The sequence below is a fragment of the Plasmodium inui genome, assembly GCF_000524495.1.
Source record: "Plasmodium inui San Antonio 1 unplaced genomic scaffold supercont1.42, whole genome shotgun sequence".
In the NCBI taxonomy this organism is placed as follows: Eukaryota; Apicomplexa; class Aconoidasida; order Haemosporida; family Plasmodiidae; genus Plasmodium; species Plasmodium inui.
The window spans coordinates 44,144-64,515 of NW_008481876.1; the positions used below are offsets into that span (position 1 = coordinate 44,144).

At 41.3% G+C, this 20,372-nt stretch overlaps 1 protein-coding gene across 1 annotated transcript; it reads left to right on the plus strand.

Annotated features, from left to right (window-relative positions):
* Nucleotides 1–13,755: 13,755 nt before the first annotated feature.
* C922_05168 (hypothetical protein) lies at nucleotides 13,756–15,000 on the plus strand (the record flags this gene model as incomplete). Its single annotated transcript, XM_008820740.1, has 1 exon — nucleotides 13,756–15,000. The coding sequence occupies one exon, from the start codon at nucleotides 13,756–13,758 to the stop codon at nucleotides 14,998–15,000; it is 1,245 nt and encodes a 414-aa protein (XP_008818962.1).
* Nucleotides 15,001–20,372: the final 5,372 nt, after the last annotated feature.

The window sequence follows — 20,372 nt, forward strand, 5'->3', positions numbered from 1 at the left end:
AACTTATGATTACGCACTCTGTGATTTATAATTGAGGATGTATCAGGAAATGAGTTCAAGGGGCAATTATTCTTTTAGTACTCGGAATCAGTAATCTTCTTATATTCGACGTATCGCTGAAATGAGAATACATATCGTAAACACTTATATTGATATATACCATTGTATATATGAAAGGTCTGGATTTCAGTTTAATGGCCCCATAATATGAAGTACCCGATTGTACAACCACTAAGAAATGTCGGCAGCGCTATTATTTCGATAGTATTATAGTGCCAGGAGTACTAGGATGTGAATCGTACTTCTGTGTGTGAAATATTGATATTCCACGGCTGTCATTATTTGAGGAGCAATATATCGTCTAGTATACGGATATTGCAGCAGAACTATTGACTGCACAGTTGGGATGTGTATCGATTTACAATGATGATGATTACAGAAGTTGACGTAATACCGTTATATAAATGTACTAATGGTTGAGCTGTACTAATATGTGTTGTGTATTATTGTCTGAATAGCATGCTTACATAGAAAGTATGCATAATCAGAAACCATATCTTGCGAGTATACTCATATGTGCGTAGTACTATCATTTAGGAAGCAGGGTAATGCGCGAAATATAAGTGGCCCTGGAATACGAAAATCTGAAGGCTCTGAACTTCAGGGCCCTGGATTCCGGTTTGTATTATATGAGGAACACTACTGTCTCGAACTCGTAGCAGTTCCTGAAGTATTATTATATTAAGAGTGGTGGAATGAATGGAGCTGCATGACTTTAGCAGCTCTGCTGTACCAGGTGTACGAATGTCCCTAAATTACGGATGTACGACAATAACTTCTTCGCTTCCAGTGTTGATATTCCCAGAGAACTATCACGTGAATAGTCCGCTTGTGTCTGAACAATTGATATACCAAAAATGGCATTGTCGGGATGAGTACTACTGAGCCCAGAATAGTATGATTTTGATAATAGTGACATTCAAGGGGGGTCATTACTTCTACCGTGTATGTGTGTTCTATGGATACTATCATATAAAAGACACCATTGGATGAAGTTCAGAGATATACGTGCTGTTGTATTATCTAGGGAACACAACTGAGTGAGGTGGTGGAACATCCCGCAAGTGTCCATGGTTGTGAAGTAAAAGTCTGTACGGGCACTATTATTATATGGGCGTCGAGGGATTATACAAGTATTGTACGAGAAGCTAAATCCTTTGGACCCAGAAGACCGCCCAAGACCCTTTTATTTCCGGAACACCAATATACAAGCGTTCATTCAATGTGGAAACCGTCAGTAAATGGAGAGTGCCATTGTGTGAAGTCCAACAGCATACTGAATGCAGTACCATATAAGATGTAGGACTTTCCTGGGGAACTGTTATCTGAACAATGCCCTTTTGCCTGGAGTCCCCTTATTTGAGGAACCCATCGGTGTAAGGGGTAGGAATATCGTGCAGTTTCACTGTATATGGAACATACCGAGGTGTTCGTAGTACCTACATCTGGAGAATAGTTACACCGTCCTTGTATTAGTATTTGAAGAGAGCAAGTGCACTTGGGGTACCATTATTTGTACAATACTGGGGTGGATTTCCATTGCTGATGATTTGCGCAAATATATTTCTACTACTATTATATGAGGAGTAATGTTTCCATGTACTAGTGTATGTGAGGAATTCAGAGTTTAGGCTTTAATTATATGAATAAAAGTACCCTGTGAAGTCCTTGGATATTCCAGTATAACTATTGTTTAGGGAGTACCCTTGTCTCTACTTTCTCAATGGTGAGGAGTCTGGAAGTCCCCATAGTACTGTTCTATGAAAGAATTAGTAGTCGAGCTATATGGATCCCCTTGAGTGCCACTATACTGAAAGAACAATGATGTGTGGAGTTTCCTGCCTTTATGAGTAAGATAACATTTGGAGTACGATTTTTTGGGAGAGTAATGGTATGAAGGGAGTATCGTCCTGTTTACAACCCTCTCGTGTGGATAATACTTCCATTTGAACAGGATATTTGCTGAAGGAGTATTCCTGTCGTGGAGTACTGTTATTGGGACACTATAGATGTATGTATAGTACTAATATCTAAGGATGGTTGATATGGCTTGTACCATGCCATCTGATGAGTGTTTAAGTTAAGCCGGTATTATTAAGTAAAGTAAAGAGAGGTGCATAATTTATGACTTAGCTTTGTGCCGTATGACAAGGTGCCACCATTACACAACGTGTGGAAGTTGCCGTAGTACCTCCGTATGGGGGGTACAGTTGTGTGGGACACATGAATGTGTGAATTGCACGATTACTTGAAGAACACTGATGTTATGTACAGAATAGTTTGTCCTGATGAGTACAGCTGTCCTTGGAATAGCATTATTTGAAGGGTCGTCATGTTGGTTTAATGGCTGGATGATATGACTTGGGCGATTCTGCAGATCACACAGGTGGCCTCAAAACCTATTGTCTAAGCAGTAGAGCTATGCCAGTGCCACTATAATGTTAACCGTATTATAGTGTCAAGAATACTGATTTTCGAAGGGTGTCATTATTCGTAGGGTAATATTCTATGGAGTGCATGGATATTCTACAAGGGTAGATGAGAAGCAAGTATACATGTGTCCCCATTTCCCATGGTGACGAATGCGGAGATTCTCGTAGTACTCTTATATGTGGGTATTAATGGTTGAGCTATAGTGATATCTGCAAAGTACTGCCCATTTTGGGGCATAATTGTATAAAACGTACGGATGATCTGCGGCGAAGTCCTATCAGTGTACTCATATCTCCCTAGTGTGATGTCTTGGAGTGCACAATTGTGGTGGGATCCTGGATACCCCCCATGCACAATTATTAAAACAGGTGGAATATCATGGCCTACTGTTTAGGCTTTTATGATAAGGAAAGCACCCTATTCCGGAATTCATAGTATTCCCTGGAGTGTTATTATATTAACAGCCGTATAATGTGTGGAACTGCATGATTGGGGGAGCAACGCTCGAGCAAATGTACACATGTGAGTGAAGGAGTATTGTCTAAGAATTACTTATTCGCTCCCACTGGTAACATTCCCAGAGTACTATTATGTGAATAGTGGGGATGTTTGCGGAGTATTGATATATTAAGCATAACGTTGTGAGGTGAATACTACTGTACAAGGATTACTATGATTTAAAGTGTATGGACATGCATGCCATATCGTTATCCTTATCCGTCAGCCCTGGCAAGGATGGTAATGTATAAATGACTCCATTGTATGAAGTAGACGAATATACTGGGTGTATTATTATAGGAAAGGTATGATGATATAAACAGTACACATGTGTCTAAAGTGTCAATGTTGGTAAAGAATACAGCTGTATCGGGAATATTATTGTATAGGTTTACCGCTTATGCTGTTATTGTAGGGAAGGGAAAATATTTTACAACTAACACAGAGCTTGTATGGCATTCATTTGAAAGAAATTATTGTCCCTGCACTCATGTGATATGTAGAGAGAAGGGAAAATGAGAATTGGCATTCTGTGGAGTGCAATGATATTCAAAATACACTATTGCATGAAGGATACAGATATTCTCAAAAACCGTCCTTTGAAAGATAAGGATTTTCCTACAATACGCCCATCGAAAATGCAAAAGTGTCTGAATTGCGGGCTATGTGTTCCAAATTTCGGTTCCTATTCTTTGGACGACAACAGTCATTGATGAGTATAGATCTCTATGAAATAGTATTATCTGAAGAAGTGAGGGCTACAATCTAAAGGAAAACGCCAGCCATTAATTACGCGCAGGTGAAGGCGCCATAGCTGTGTCGAATGTATTATTACCGGAGTAATACAATAGAGGCAGAAATACTAGCATATGGACAATGCAAGCATTCTAGCGGAAATGTTGTTTGTAATGTACACTGTCGCAGGAATGCTATTATGTGAAGGCCTCATAACATAGCGTTTTAGATAAGACTAATTGGAGAACGTGACTAATTGAGGAATAATGATTTATGTGTAGTATTATTTAAAAAAGAACTCTCCCCCCAGGACTACGGGCCTGTGGAATGTAAGCTTAGCATACAGCCCTATTATATGAACCAGGCGTCTATAGCTCCAGTATTATTTTGTGTACTGTATACAGGTCTCCTGAATATTATTCTGCCCCAGTTTCATATTTTACAGTTTTTTTATCTGGAGACTATTATTGGATAAAGATAGCACATCTTGATTGGGAACCATGATATCAGGAACATAATCGTGCGGATTCTATGACTGGAATGCGTTTATATGGAAAAGTTAGGCCAAAGGGTGCTATTATTTGAAGAATAGAATGATGCGAAGGATATAAACTTCCTTGGAAGACTAATATATAAGGAATACATTTTTCGCGACCATTATTAAGTATGTGAGAAGGAAACCTTTCTCTAGAGTAGCAATGCATAAACAGTAGGAAAATCCGGGAAGTCCCAATTGTGGAGTCGTCAAGATTTAAAGCAGGACGCACCATAATTTCAAAAGAGATATTTAGGAAGAGATAATAGAGTGTATTCAGCGGTATTCATGGATGGATTCCAATCACTGAAAGTTACACCTATATAGAAAATACCAGATGCCTCCTGTATATTTGTATTAAGTGTAAAATTCGGCCTTACAACAACAGTTTAGAGGATAAGCCTCTGTGAAGGGTAATATTCTATGTAGAACAGTGCTGTGTCAGGAGGAAAATTGTCTAAGATAGTACAGATGTTTAGGAAGTCCAATTCCTTGAGAACGACAGCAGTTGTAAGAATCATCCAATTTCACCAATACACTGGCTTATAAAATAATTCCATTCCAGCAATACTCATATACCAATCATAAGGCTATTCATGCTGTATAGGAAACTGAGGGATACTATCACTAAAAAGGGTTTCAGCATACAAGGGGTGCCTATATATAGGAAGAACTTTTTATAGGCAAACTAACATTGTAGGTACAGTAATACGTCGTGAAGTTTGATTATTCCCTCTCAATATTATTGTAATATAGATTCAATAATTATCCGGGTACTATTAAGAAACAATGATTACGGAAGATTTGCACACCTGCCTTAATCTGTAGTATTTTCCTCTTGACAAAACTCGAGATCGATGCGGTACTATTAAAGTGTAACAAATATGTAAAATGGAAGATTAAACTTCTTATACTCTAGAGAGGAATAGGAAATTATAAAAGGAATATCACTATATAGAACCAGCTGCTTGTCGGGGAGAGTTAGGAAGAATAATAACATGGAACGAGCGAAGGGGATAGAATAAGCATAAGGATAAGAATACACATAAAATCTTAAAGAATCATTAATCTAAAACGGGGGGGAGCAACCATATAGGAGCGGATGACTATAATAGAATGTATATACGAATACAACTGACATATTTCAGAAAATTATCTACTTCAGAGAACGGAGAGAGATATATGTAACACCATATAAATACACCACGAACCAGTGGGCATATCAACATGACGGTCAAAGTGGAAGTGCCTAAAAGGAAAAGTACATAATTAATACATACAGAAGAGACAACACGAGAAAAGAGCAGAAAGGAGGAGATGCTCAGGGGATGAAGATTAGACACTACACCAAAAGCATAGAACTCAGAAACACAGTAGGGGTGACACATAAATAATAATGTGAGGAGCAGATCTTTCTCTCTGACAAAATAGATATATGAAACCTAGGGTTTCATGTTTTCTAACATATAAGCAAAGGAATAAGGACAGATAATATCTTGAATCTGTGCTGAGTTCATGGAGTATCATAAGTCGTACAATAACTTCATTTTTGTCTGTATCTACGACTATAGATGATGGTATAACGGGCGTCTCCTTATTCACCAGAGGAGGATTTAGAATGTTAAGTGGTATTCATAACCCCTTTTATGCATAAGGGAGTATAACGCTATACAATGCATACATTCCCCTATTGAAATAGGAACATGCCCTATAAGCGAGTCTTACAGCACCATAAAGTTATGACATTATTTTAAGCAATGAGAACAAGTAGATAGATATAGGAGCCTTTTGGCAGTGATATGGTTTTTATATGAACTTTAAGTGTAATGCTATATGAACATATAAACAATAATAGAAGAATTCCCTCAAGTAATAATGAGCCAAATAGTTTTATGAATCTATTGTGTGTTATTCCCCATGATTAATTAACCCGAATTTTCGAATGTATTGGTGAGTTGTTGTGGGGATCATCTGAATAAACAGGGGACGCTTTATGTTTCGATACATTATCGTAACATACATTTACCCACCAGCTGGCAGAAAAATAACTGTTTAAATAGCTGGGTACAACATATTGTGGCATAAAAAATATTTTCTTTGCTATATAACCTATCATGAAAGATGATATAAAGGAAGCAATCGTGATCTACTAAGCAGTAAATATGCAAAAGGCTATAACATAGCCGACACAAATAATATAATGGTTAGAAATTTACTGATACGGCATAGTGTATATTAGAGAAAAAACAAACAAGAAACGAAAGAGGACCAAGGAACGGAAGAAGAAAAAGAGGAACTATAAACTTTGCGCCATAATGAAGTAGATTAATCCATACGCGCCGTTGAGTAAAAAAGACTAGTGTGAACGGGACGACAGAGTGACAAAACACGCACAAACAACTACGGGAGGATACCCAGAACACCCAATAGGGAAAATCTATAAACAATGAAACACGTTGGATAAGGCATATGAAGGGATAGGAGGTATAGAAACGGACATCATAGAAAAATCTTTAGAATGATGAGTATACAGTAATTACTAAGAAAAGGAGAAACAAAAGACCAAGAAAAAGCAAGAAACAAGAAGGAGCGAGGATAGAAACAGGACCCGAGTCGAAGTATCCAAAATTTACCACAAGTATCCCTCTACAGGACTAACCCCTATGAAAAATATAGAGTCATATATGATCAAATACCAGGGAAGAACAGAACAACAAATAATACAGAGATAGGCAGGAACGGGCACACAACTGGACAAAGGGGAACTAATCTTAAAGATTAAGGCGTGGGGGGAAATCAGAATCTCCTTGCCTGCAAGCCCCGAACTAGGCGGGAATAGGATACAGTCATTAAAAATATATATTATAAGGAGGATGCACAGGGAACCACAACAAACAAGCAATAAGGGTAAGGATGATCTAACAATAATACTAATATATATAACCCAAGAAAATGAACAACCCAGAACCCCAAGGAAACTAGGCTGAATAAGAATAAGTCTATATGACGGAAGCAGTTATCAGAAGTTCCCTAAAAACTCTATGGAATACTTATAAAGTATAAAATTAATAACCAAAGATACCTGCTACTAAGAAAAAGAACCTTGATAGGCCAAACAGGAGGAACAGCAAGACTGGCCATTATAGAATAGTATGGAAATATCTCTCTATACAGGGAAAATAGCAACTGTAGCCCCTAGAATAATTAATGACGCTAAAAAAAGACAAGCACTATATATAATCCAGGGAAGAAATCCACTTAACCCCAAAAAGAAGTACCAAACTAACAACAACGAAGCCCCAAAAACTGACAGATAAAGCCAATTAAATAAGAGCAAATGACCAGGGGAACATAAAGGAAAATTAATAAGAACAGTGGCAAACATCATAGGAGATGAAAGTATTAGTGGGAACATCAACTTCAATAGGAAAGTATCGAGGAAACTTAACAAGAGAACAAGAAGACGAAGCTAAAAGGCAACCCAGAAGAAAGAAATTCATAGCGGACGGACAAATAAATCCTAGAAAATAGTGGGTTAGCGTTAGACGAGAGCCCACTGAAGCTGCTACATAAGGTAGAGTTAGAAATAGAGAAAAAATTGATTGAAGGAAGAATATAAGAATAGACGACCAATCCCTAAAATAGGAAGATAAGGCGAGAAGTAAATAGACAGAGGGGCACAAGTCAGGGCCGAAGTACACCGAGCAGATTATTAAAGGAGCAAAAATCTCTAAAACTGTGTCATATGATCTAAACAAGATATAAGACTTTCCTGAGTAGAACCCCCCAAAACTCTGCCCACCGCGCGCCAAGCCTACCAGCGCCAGAGGCACATGACAGGTATGCGCCCACCCAGAAAATCGAAAGAGAACTAAGGGTAAAATAATAAAAAGGAGAACACACCAGGAGAGTGAACTAATAAAAGTCCCTTGCCTCAACAAATGACGAACAAAATGAAAGAATCAAAGGAAGCCAATCTGGAGGGCGGAGTCTTGGGAGCAGTACACACCAGGTGTTAAGAACCCCCCCCACTCCACAATATAAACCAGAGAGAGGAACGAGCCCCGGTGAAAAAGGTATAAGCATTTTGACTTAGAGGTGGGATAAGGAAGGGGTTAGAGAAAGAAACCCAGTCCCTAATGTTACCAAGGATAAAGTAAAAGCGAATAACAGAACAGGGCAAGAGAAAATGCCCACCATCGGAAGAACAACTGGTCAACAGGAAAAGTAAATCCAACCGTCCGGAACAAGTCGGCGCTAAGGGGCTAACACTGGCCAAGCAAGAAAACAGAACAGAAATAAAAGGAAGTAGGCCCATCCAAGAGGAAGGGGATAAGTAGGAAAGATGCTTTTAGAAGTGGAGCATTAGGAGGCAGCCCCACCTCCAGCCTAGACATCAGCAAATCAAATAAGAGTAGAGGCCAAACCGAGAACTGAGCCACTACCAAAGGGGGAGGGAGAGCTCTTTAAATAACTCATCGTCATTCGAGTAGACAGCAAGGAAGCATAAGAGGTGATAGACAGCCAACAAGGAAATAGTAGTGACAGAAAATGCGGGCTACAAGAAGTCTGAGTTGATCATATTTTCGAAGTTGCAATATAGGATAATCCCCAAAGAACAAAGCAGAAAATGACAATGGACATCAGAGAGGGATGAATTATTGCAAAGGAGGAAGCTGCTAGGAGGGGGCGCTCATTAGAGAAATAATGAATGGAGTACAACTAGAGGCACTGCCTCATGATAACAGCGAAAAGAATGATATAACCTAAACCCCAGGAATCAGTCAACTTCAGTAGAGCCGTTTACCCAAACTTCACCAAAGGTCCAAATGAGTATGATGGACGTAAAACCAGGAGCTAAACTCCTCTATGTCTAATCCCGACAATCTACCCCACAAACTACTGAAAAGAGTGCAGCGGAAGCAAAGGGCCCCTCCCCCAGGGTAGAGAGTTTCGACCATAGCTGAAGCTAAGACGGCGTCAAACAGTGGAGACTCCCAAGATGCTAAGTATTAACCGGCTGAGACATCCGCGAGAAGATTAAATAGAATAGCTGGAGTGAATAACAACATAAAAGCAACGTCCCCGATCAGTCAGATAAGGAGTCCTTACTAGTTCCAAATCTATAATGACGCCGGGGAAAAAATGATACGAAGAATAGAAAAAAAAGGCAGGAAATAGAATCACTGAACTAGAAAGACTTAGAGCAGCCGATCCACCAACTAAGAGAGTGCACCACAAGATAAGAAGCTTCAATTGAGACCACCAGAAAAAATAAAAGGGCTAGTCCAAACAAGTGAAACTAAGTCTTCTATCGTGCATTAGAGGGGAACCGAGAGGAGTGCAATCATAATATCACGTAAGAGAAACTCGCCCCCCAGCATCCCAAGACAGGAACACAATAGAAACCAGGAAGAGTCATAGCAGTAGAGGTAATGAATATAGTACAGGCTAACACAGAGGCAAACTCCACCCAACTAAACAAAGACAACCATCCAAATAAAGCAGCGAAAAAATCCAGGTGCCAGGAGACTAAAGCAAAGTCATCTATTCAAGTCCAGTGACACGTAATGAATCCCCAACTGAACAAGATTAAAATACTGGGGGAATAGGAAGAAACTGCCTCCTCAAAAACTATGAGTAAAATAAGGGAAGGGAGACAAAAGGGAACTCCCGTCTCGAGGAAGTCAGGCCCCCAGGAGTCCACGTAATCCAACTCCACACTCAGGACTAAGGGAGGAGAGCAACTCAGAAGTTCCGAAATAAGACAGGCCTAATCAGCAACCTTAATGATGGACAAGGAACAAGCAAAGAGAAGAATCAATTAGGAAATCAGAGAGAAGAAGGAAGAGTTCATTACAGATTATGTCCAGGAGATGATTAATATTGGAAACCTTAGGCGACGCATAAATCCAGCAGAGAACTTCCCAGCCTCCTTAAGGTCTTAGAAATCAGCTTACGAGTCTAATAGCCTACCCCCAAATCCTTCTATATTGAGCAGGGACCCGTATCACTACAAAACTGAAAATATCTAAGAACAATCTCAGGAGAAGTAAACACACATAAAGGTCTCGTAGTCTGTCCTACCCAACTTCCTTTAGGCAAAATACTCATCTAGGCAACTCGGACGTCGAACACGCCCCCAAATCCCCGAATCATTCTGAAAAAATCTACCAGCTCAACCCTCTATCCACTGCAGCACAGGCGGAAAAACTTCCTAGAGATCTCATAGTCCCATCTTTAATACATAAACAAAGGAGCAAGAACTCCCGAGCAAGGAAACTACTAGAGCCTGGGAACACCCCAATCCCCTCCCCCTAGACAAATCATCGCTATAAGGAACAGCTACTACGGACCTTCACATCGGAAACCAACACCAAAAAATATTAGTCGTCATTTGAGGGCCCGGAGTCAAACAGATCCAGAAGCAGGAAAAGAAGAATTAGGATGTCAAATAATAGCACAATTCCGTAAATAGAGCCAGCGAATAGCTGAGGAAGATTCAGGAGATGCAAGTCTAGGATAGATCCTTCGAACAAATCTGTGACAATTCCTTCCCCACGGCAAAAATCTCTCTTAGTGATCTTCACGGACAGACTCAAACAGGGCCTCAAGGAACATTGAATAGATAGTCAATACTACCAGTCCATCCTATAAGACAAAGATGAAACACAGGGACGGCAACAAGAGAAAGCGAGCAAATACCAGCTGAATTCCGCCCAAGATCTATTAAAAGGACATGGGCGATAAGCACATTCAGAAGAGACAGAAAAAGAATATATAGGAATCGGCAGAATTAAATTCCAAATAAATATGAAAAGCGTATAGGACACAGATCTAGTTTGAGGAGGATAATAATGAAAGGAAGTGCCAAAGCATTACAATATATGGGAAATGGAAGAATTACAAGCAAAGCAGGATGATGTTGAGGAAAACTTCAGGCAAATCTATGATAGAGTATTATAAAGAAAGAATCTCCCCTACATTAAAGTAAGCCGCATAGAGTAATTTTCAGGTCACAAGATGGTCCAATCAGCTTCATGAGAGAATTCTCAGCAGCCGACTTCGAAAGAATCAGCAGATAAAGTCAAAACCTCATAGAAGAAAACCTCCAAAGGATCATCTTGAGGAAACCGAAGTCCGAAGAAGTCAAGACCACGCATTAGCAGATCAAATAAAATAGGGCAAGAAGAGTACTCTTCAATATTCTTCCTAGCTGAGGACTCCAGAAGAATGAAGTGAAAGACCAAAACACGGAAGAGTCCAGGACCAGAAACCGGAGAAAGCTCAAGTTTGAGTGACTCGGAGACCGTCCCGAGGCAACCTGCTCATTCCGGCAAGCTGACAGGAGTTCCTAGACAGTCATTTATCAAGTGATTAAAACCCAAGTGGAAGAAGACTTCGGAACACCTCTGAGTAATATAGAGGCTCAGAATAAGATATAAACGAGCGTATCCTCCGCCCAGAATTATAAATGCTTAACCATAGATATGATCCCCGAGGCAGATTCCAACGCGAAAAACATCAGAGGATAAAAATAACAGACAATCGAGCCATGAGGAATCTCAGCAGAGATTCAAATTCATAATAGAAAATTTGATTCTCTGAGCTGTGAAGGATCCTCAATACGATGAATCAGCGTCGAATAACAAGAGGGCTGTGAGGTAATCCTATTAGGAAGAGATTAGTGTCCTCAATTCATTCTCAGCAGGATTTTAAGGAATAGATTGAAATGAAGAAAGACACATACAAATTTCTCACAGCAGAAAGAGAGATCAGGACAGAAGACAAATATCTAGATGAGAGTCTCTGAGTCACACCCATCATCGCCAAGCTCTAACATCCGTAGAGATATGAACGCAACAACCGAACTTATACCCGGCAACTCACTACGAGGGTGGAGGAAGAGGATCAAGTGGAATAATCCGAAGGCCCCCCTGTTTAAAGGATGTGTCCCAAATAGTCTCAGTTACCCCCAGGACCAGTGAACAGCTCCTTGAGGAGAAAGCAGGAGTCCTTAATGGATCCCCACGTCCAATGAATGGAGGAGTCTGCCCTGAGCATAAAGCAGAAAACAGAGGGTTACAGTGGACGATCACGTCTTTCTAATATGAAGGGGGGGAACACCCCAGGAAAAAATATGATCAGGTCACAAATTTGACTAGGGGGATCTAGCAACAATGTGGAATAAAACAGGCGTATTTCTCCGCCGTAGTCAAGCAAGCGTTCATTAGAGTTTAAGCATGTCTACACGAGCGGGAATGAAGTTAGGAGCAAATTCATAAGACACTTCTGTTAAGTATAATCCTACCAATACAAGATCGCTCTCTGGATTGGGAAAACCCCAACCAAAGTACCCCAGGCTCATTCCTTCCTATCCAAACAGTTAATCAGAATAATTCCAGAGTGACGTGAAAGTGGAGAGCATAAAGGAGGAGAGACTTAGAAATTCTCACTGAGGCAGAACTAATTTCTTTTGAATAGAAGGGCCAGTGGCAATTAAGTAAGTAGAAGATCAAATAATAAGACTGGTCAATAATTGACGACACCAGAGCACATGGCCAAGGAAGAGCCTGACAGGCGACATATAATGATCTCGCTGAGGCCAGTAATCAAGTGAGGGAAGAATTAGAATCAGTCCAAGGCAAAGGACTCAGCAAGAGCAAGTCAAGCATAAGTATGGATTACCTCGGATGATCCCATTAAGATAGACCTGAGAGAACATGACCGATAAGGCGGAACCGAATCAAGAAGGAGGAGCTCAGATATCCTATATCTGAAACAGGAGAGGAGTCCGACGCAGTATTAAACAGAGAAATCTAAGACCCTTCCGAGGATTCTTGGAATATAATCAATAATTTTTCCGAGTCGTTAGGCCAAGTCAGCAATAGAAGTCAAGGAAGTGGCAGCAGCCCCGGAGGTCGAGGATGAGGATGACCAGTATTGGATGAAAATTTTTGTCAAATCTTGGGCGGCAGGCCGGCTCCCTGAGAGGAATGGTCTATATATGGAGGAGAAGTCGTATTAAGTATTAAGACGAAGAGGGACACGAATAGATACCCAGGAATGTATACGCAGGAATACCGCCGACAGGCAGAAGATCAGGTAAAATCGGCAATAATTGAGATACGGCCAGGTGAGATATATTCTCTCTCTAGGGGAGACGAGTGGAACCAGAATAACCAAATTAAGTATATGATTGCTGAAGGCAGGCGAGCGTCCAGTATAATGAAAGTCTTTCGGAATCCTGGGTTTACGAGATACAGGAGAGGAAGGAACCAAGCAGTAAGGAGGAGAGATAGATTCAGTAGGGGAGATTGAATATACACTGGTCTTCTCATGGTAGAACCAGAGGGGTTAAGCTCAGGTCCTGCAGTAATAGATAAGAGGAAACGCGAGGTCAGAGGCCAAATCTATGACCGAAGCAATAGAGAAGTAAATACTTACATAAGTGAACAGATTTTTCTTTGATTTTACGGACCCGGAGGCGCCAAATGGAGAATGCAAAGAGGAAGCTGAGCGTCTCGTTCGAAAAATATATACTATCATTAGCAGAGAGCGGGTCCTGTGGGCAATCCGGTTTGTCAGACGCAGGTGGGTCAAATATTGGAATGAGACTGAGAGACTTGAGACGAGGCGGAAGCGGCAAAATCGAGAAGTGGGGAGGACTCGAGAAGAATTATCCAAAATCTAAAGGGGCTCATTGGCTCTGGGCATATACCCTGATTATTTGTATGAGACTAGAAGAGTGGTGGAACAGATTGCAGATTTCGGAATCGCAAGAGATAGATTCAGTAAAGGAAGGATGTGGAGTGGATCGAATAACAGTCCAGGAAGGGGGAATAAAAGTCTCAGAGCCGTGCGGCTCCAGGAGAGAATCATCTACTTGGGAAGGAAAAGGGAGGAAGAGAGACTATAATCGGGGGGCTTCTGAAGATCGTAGTTTGAGTATTTGTCGAGAATTAGTAATGCAGATACTCTTATCATTTGATATTACTAGTACCGATAATAGGGAAAGGGACAAGCTGACAAGCCGAAATCCCTGCCAAGAATTATATCGGAGTTTACGAGAATGGGGAGGTGAAGAAGTAGCAGCGTGCGTGATGAGGGATTGGTTCATGCATATGGGAGGGGGCAAGAAGGAGGGCGTATCAGATTACTTTCAGGGGTTCGATCTGTATGAAATTTTGAGCGAGGTAGTGTATGGGAAGGGAAAGGGGGATAAGGTCTTTGCGTGTGTTTTGGACAACAGCACCGGGGACCTGTCTCAGAAGAAAACTCAGACGTATACCTTGAAGTTAAGGGGAACCGATGATGGGGAGCACGATGGGCACTTGACTACTTTAGAGGTGGAGGATTATAAGAAGATAGCAATCCAGATGGGAATAGAGCTGGAGAAGTTAGGGGCTCAAAGCCCCAGTCTGAAACCTGCCAGCTCCGCGACAACAAAGCCGGAGGGCAAAGCTCATGCCAACACGAGGGAAGCGTTTTCGTCTTTGTTGGATCAGGAGAGCAGACTAGGGGAGCATCCTGGAAACGATTTTAACTCCGGCAAGAAGGGAGCCGCAGAGGCGAATCTGTTCTCGGGGGTAGCGAAGGGCCTAGGGGGAGGGATCCTTGGGGTTTTGGGTTTATTGGGGAGCATTTATGGATATTATAGGATATCTTCCGTAAAGGCGAGTGCAGGAAAGGGTTCGCGGAGGGCAAAGTGGGTTAGTCGCCATGTTCCCTATAGATAGCGAAGACCAGGGAATACCGCGATAACTGAAGAAGAAACCAACACCGGCCATTGGGGGGGTTTAGGGGTGACAGTGGTAGTATTGGGTTCAGGAGTCATGGTTTGATGGTTGATGTTTCAGGGTTTATGTTTAGGATTTCAGGGTTTAGTGGATGTTTTAGAGTCTAGGGTCTAGGCTTCATGTTTTAGGATCTAGGGTCTACGCTGTAGGGTCCACGGCTTAGTGCTTAGATCTTAGGGCTCAGGGGTTAGTCTTCATACTTCAGGTTTCAGGGTTTAGGTTTAGAGTTCACGTTTCCGGCTCTATGGTCTAGTTTTTTGGGTCCTGGCTTCATGGTTTAGTGTTTAGGGTTTAGGCCTTAGGTTTAGGTTTCATCATTTAGTGTCTACTGTTCTGGCTTCAGCGTTCTTCTTTTAGGGTGTTGGGCATAGACTTAATGTTTCCGGGTCTCAGGGTTTACGATTTATGATTTAGGCTTTAGGTTTCAGAGTTTACTGTTCTAGGTTTTACGGTCACGATTGATGGTTCACATTTTATCATTTAGGGTTTAGGTTTTAGGGTTCAGTCTTTCGTGTTTAGCCTTTAGGCTTCAGAGTCTAGTGTTTATGGTACAGGGGCCAGGGTTTAGTGTTTGGGTTTTAGATTCCATTCGTTACTCTTTAGGATTTAGAGTTTAGATTCCAGGCATTTAGAGTCCACGAGTTCGTGTCTAGGGTTTAGGATTCAGCTTTAGGGTCTGTTGGTAGCGTTTCGGTTTCAGTTCCCTGGGTTTCGACCCTAGTGTCTTAGTTTTAGATTTTAGCATTTAAGGTTTAGCTCTTATGCTTCATGCCGTATGGTTTAAGCTTAGCTTTTCGGTTTAGGCTTTACGGTTCAGGGTTTAATCATTTAGGGTTCATGCTTCAGGGTTCAGGAGTCAGGGATTTGGAGCTAGAATTCTGTGCTCACGGAGTCGACGCTTGGCGGTTTACTTATAGTCTAGTGCCGTCTGATGGAGGGGCTAATTCATAGGATTCAGGGCGTGGTGTTTACTCATCATATTTGGGCGTTGAGCTTTAGTGTCACTGCCTCAGTACTTGTTGTATTTCGGCTTTATCCTTTAGTTCCGGCTCTAACCTCCTTTTTTCCCCGTTCCGGCACTCTGCTTGGGGCTTAAAGTTTTTTTGTTTCTTTATTGACCTCCTGGCACTTCTGGAGAGAATGACTCACGCTTTACCTCTCAGGTAGTCGGGGGGGGGGGAGGTTTTTGGCGGCGTCTTGCGAGTTTCTGTGATGTGACTGAGATTCTACGACTTACGTGATATATCTGTTGTATTGCTTGGATACTCTTAAATTTAAGTCTTAGTTGGTTTGGCTTAGGTTTCGGTGATAGCTGTTGTTGTATGCTATTAGGCTATCGGGGTTACTGTTTTGGATTTATCCTTTAAGGTTTACTTTTTGGGGCTTGCGCCTAGCCGGCAAGCTTCTGTTTTCCCTTTTGGGATTAGCGGATGTTATAGTTCTTGGTTGTAGGCTGTAGTGTTCGAAGGGATACTGTTTGCGATTTAATATTTAGGGGTTACCCGTCAAGGTTTAGGCAAAGGCTGTCATTGCGTACTCCTCATGTCTTACTACTACAGGTCCTAGTTGTTAGTTGCCTATGTTTCCACATAGGGGTACTATAAAGGTGCTTCATTTACTGGTAATACGGGTAGCAGGCCTGGAACTTATGCCCCCTGATTTGGGTTCCAGTACTCTTTTTTTAACGGCAGTTGTCTGGGTTCATACTTGGAGGGGTAGGTAGTGCATTTTATTATGCATCCTTTTGTAACTTGGCTTCTACGGACGACATTCTCTTGGCTGATTTCATGCTGATGATTCAAGTTCCTTTCCCCGTTTCATCGGTTGGGTGTAATTTGGTGGCGTCGTCCCTTAGCACTCGATTTCATATGGTATGACTTAATGGCGAGGAATCTGTTTGGTCGATTTAGATTTTGTTCCCAAGCATGGAAGTTCAGGGTTCAGGGCTGTGGTTTCCTGGTTTTAAAGAAGCATCTGTATTTTATAGGTTGGGGGACTGAGGTTTAGGGGGGTTCGTTCCTTGTAGTCTATATGGGTTCTTTTTATAGCTCCTGAGTTTAGGTTTAGGTTTTAGCGGGTATCCCTAGCTTTAGGCCCCCGACTCTGTTGTTATTTCCGGTTGCACCTGCATTATTCTGTATTCTTTATTGTTAGCTGTTGAGGGTTCCTTTCTCCTTCTCTACCTGTTAGGTGCAACTTATAATTTCTCTTCTCCTGTTGTCCATGCTGTTGGGTCTAAGGCCTATTATTTCGAGACTCCCTTTTTCTATTACGACTCAATCTCTTAGGGGTTCGCGTCCAGGTCCGACGCCTAAGGTGCACATTTAGGCTTCATGTTTATGGTGCAACACTATGGCGTTAAGCTCAGATTCTTTTCCTTAGGACTGGACTGCTTATGCTTCGGTTTTCATACCTCCTGGTTATTGCCCCTGCAGGTATTGTTAACTTCTTAGGTTGCATTCTTTAGGCTGTAACTCTTAGCCCAGAATGATTAAGTTTTCGATTTTGGATTTAGGCGTCGGAGTCTGAGCCTTGTTCTTCCTGTGTTAATTCCTGGGCTTTAACCTCTATGGGGCCTCAGGTATGGCCTATGGCTCAGTGATGCTAAAGTAAATTCCATCCTACAGGCACTGTTGGGCACATGAAATGCTTAGGCGTAGAGACTGGAAATCTATATCGCAGATGTAGATTCTCACTTTCTGCCCATTTTCCTTATTATATGGATTCTATCTCGTACTGCCTAAGCTGTGCTGTCGGCCTCCTGTTTGAGGCTCTAGGTTGCTCCCATTATTGCTTAAGCCTTGTCTCCCTTTGTTACTCTCTTCTCTGGCTTAGGTTCCTGTAATTTTGAGGGCTGCAATTCTATGGAGTTCTGTTAAACAGTACATTTCTGTTTATATACTTTACCTGTACTCCTTGGTTTTTACGCTTCAATTTTACGCAGTTAGGTTGCAGAGTGTATGCACCTATCTCATTTGGGTTTTACTCAGGCATTGTTCTGTCGGCTTATGGAGGTTCGGTGTTGTCTCAATTTCTATTGTTCACTCTGTATTCTTTAATATTTAGCATTAATGCTCTATTTCTTATGCCCCGGGTTCGACTCTTGAGTTTATTTGTCAGGCTTTATCCTCTATGTTTACGCCTCCAGGTCCTCGTGTATTGCCGGGGGGTTGTTTTTACCTCTTAGTGTCTATTAGTATTGTCCGATAAGTTATTTTAGGCGGGTAAGATTCATTGATTATACGCCCCTTGTACTGTGATCATCCTTAGGTGTCTAGGATTTACGGTGTAGTCTTTGGGTTGTATGTTTAGGGCCCTAGGCTGTATATTTCATGGTTCAGCTTCCACGGTTTATCAGTGAGGCCTGTGGCTTAACGTGTACTGGCCGCCTCTAGTGTTTATTCCTACGCTTAATTGTTTACATATGCCTCCTTAGTTCTGCTGCTTGTTTTTATTTCTTATCTCCTTATGCTTAGGATCCTCTGCCATATCTTGACGGTGTACGGCTCAGATTCCATGGTTGCAGATTCAGTTTTACTGTGTAGGTCTGATCGGATACCCTTAGTGTCTATCTGTGTTTGATGAAGTGTAGAGTCGTTCTTGCCTGTCCTAGGTTTACGGTCTATACTCTTTTTGGACTGTGCACTGCGCAGGCCTATGTGTTATGGTTCATGCTGCGAGGTGTTCTGGTGTATTTGGTCCTATTATTCTTCAGGGTATCTCCCAGAAGATTTTTGCGTTAGGCATCCTGTTCAGTTTTTACAGTTATTAATTTGGGGCGTCATCTTGTATTGCTTCTTTTTTACTTCTTATGGTTTCGATATGTGCTGTATTAATTGGTTTTCAACGTCGAGTTTTTGTGTTGTATGATTTATTGTGCAAGCCTTATGGTTAAAGGCTTATCCTTTCTGTCTCTGGTTGTGTTCTCAGCCTCTAAAGTCTATTCTTTACGGTTAACCTTCTAATGCTGTTCGCTCCGGATTTACAGTTTGGACTTTAAGCAGCCCCTTACAAGCCTCATTCCCCACTCTGCTTCTCCAGGTGGTGTTTGTTTCCCTCCGACTTACTTTATTATTTCTTTCTTCCTTTGGCATCATGAAGATGTGTTTGTGTGTGTTATTTTCTCTAGGATGATTCTTGCTTTTTGTGCTACTGTTAAGGCGTGCTTTCGTGTGTGATTTTCCCTATGAAGATGCTCCTCTTCTGCGGCAGGGTTCAGAGGCCGTCTTGCTTTTTATCTTCTTTATGAAGATGCTTCCTTTTCCTGGTATCTTCAGGAAGTTCTTTCATGGTAGCATTTTGAAGATATTCTTTTGTCTCGATTATTGTGAAAATGTCTCTTCCTGTAGCATCATTATGAACGGATTCTTCAGCTGCCTCCTTGTTAAAGTGCCCTTGTTACTACATCCCTGTTGATATGTTGTATTGTACGTGGTTGTTGTTTATTAGGATTCTTCCCGAATATCATGATTGACGTATTTTTTTATTTCCCTATTTGGAATCGTTATGAGCATACTACTTCCTGGGAACTATCTATGAGGATGCTCACATATGTGAAATGTAAATGTCACAACCATACCGATGTTGTAGCATTACGAAACAGGAATAGTATACCCATGTGTGAAAGGGTACCTTTATTCCTTGTGTATTATTGCTTTAGAAGTGTTGATGTTCATGGAGTATTATTAGGTTAATAGCCGTGTTCCCTGTATAATACTGTTAATTGAAGAGCAGTGTTTCGTCAAGGGTAAGGATCTTCTGGAGTGTTATTCTAGGAAGCCTATTGAGGTTTCCGTAGTACTCATGTGCGCAAAATACTGACATGGTTATGGTTTCGTTACTTGAAAAGCACAAGCCTGCCAGGGGTACTCTTGTTTGCAGAATAGTCATGTTCATTTCTAAGGGTGCTGCAGCGCCAGGATGTACCTATAATACTGTTATAGGAAAGGTATTGATGTCCATGTAGTAGTTTATGCGAAGGATTCAAAGGTCACGGCTCCATTATATGAAGGACATTATTCTATGATGTCCATGCATATTCCAGGGAAAATATTGCCTGAAGGTGATTGATGTGTCAAGATTTTCGATGGTCAAGAATGCAAATGTTCCCATACTACCGTTATATGAAAATACTAATGGTTGAGCTATATGGATGAGTTCGAATGCTATTATACTAAGAGCATCATAACATGCGAAGTTTCGTGGCGGGAATAGTACCCTTACCCTGGGAATAGTATTATCTGGACAGTACGAGTGTGCAAGGAGTATTGTTATATTAACAGTACTTTCTTGAGAATAATACTTTTATCTGA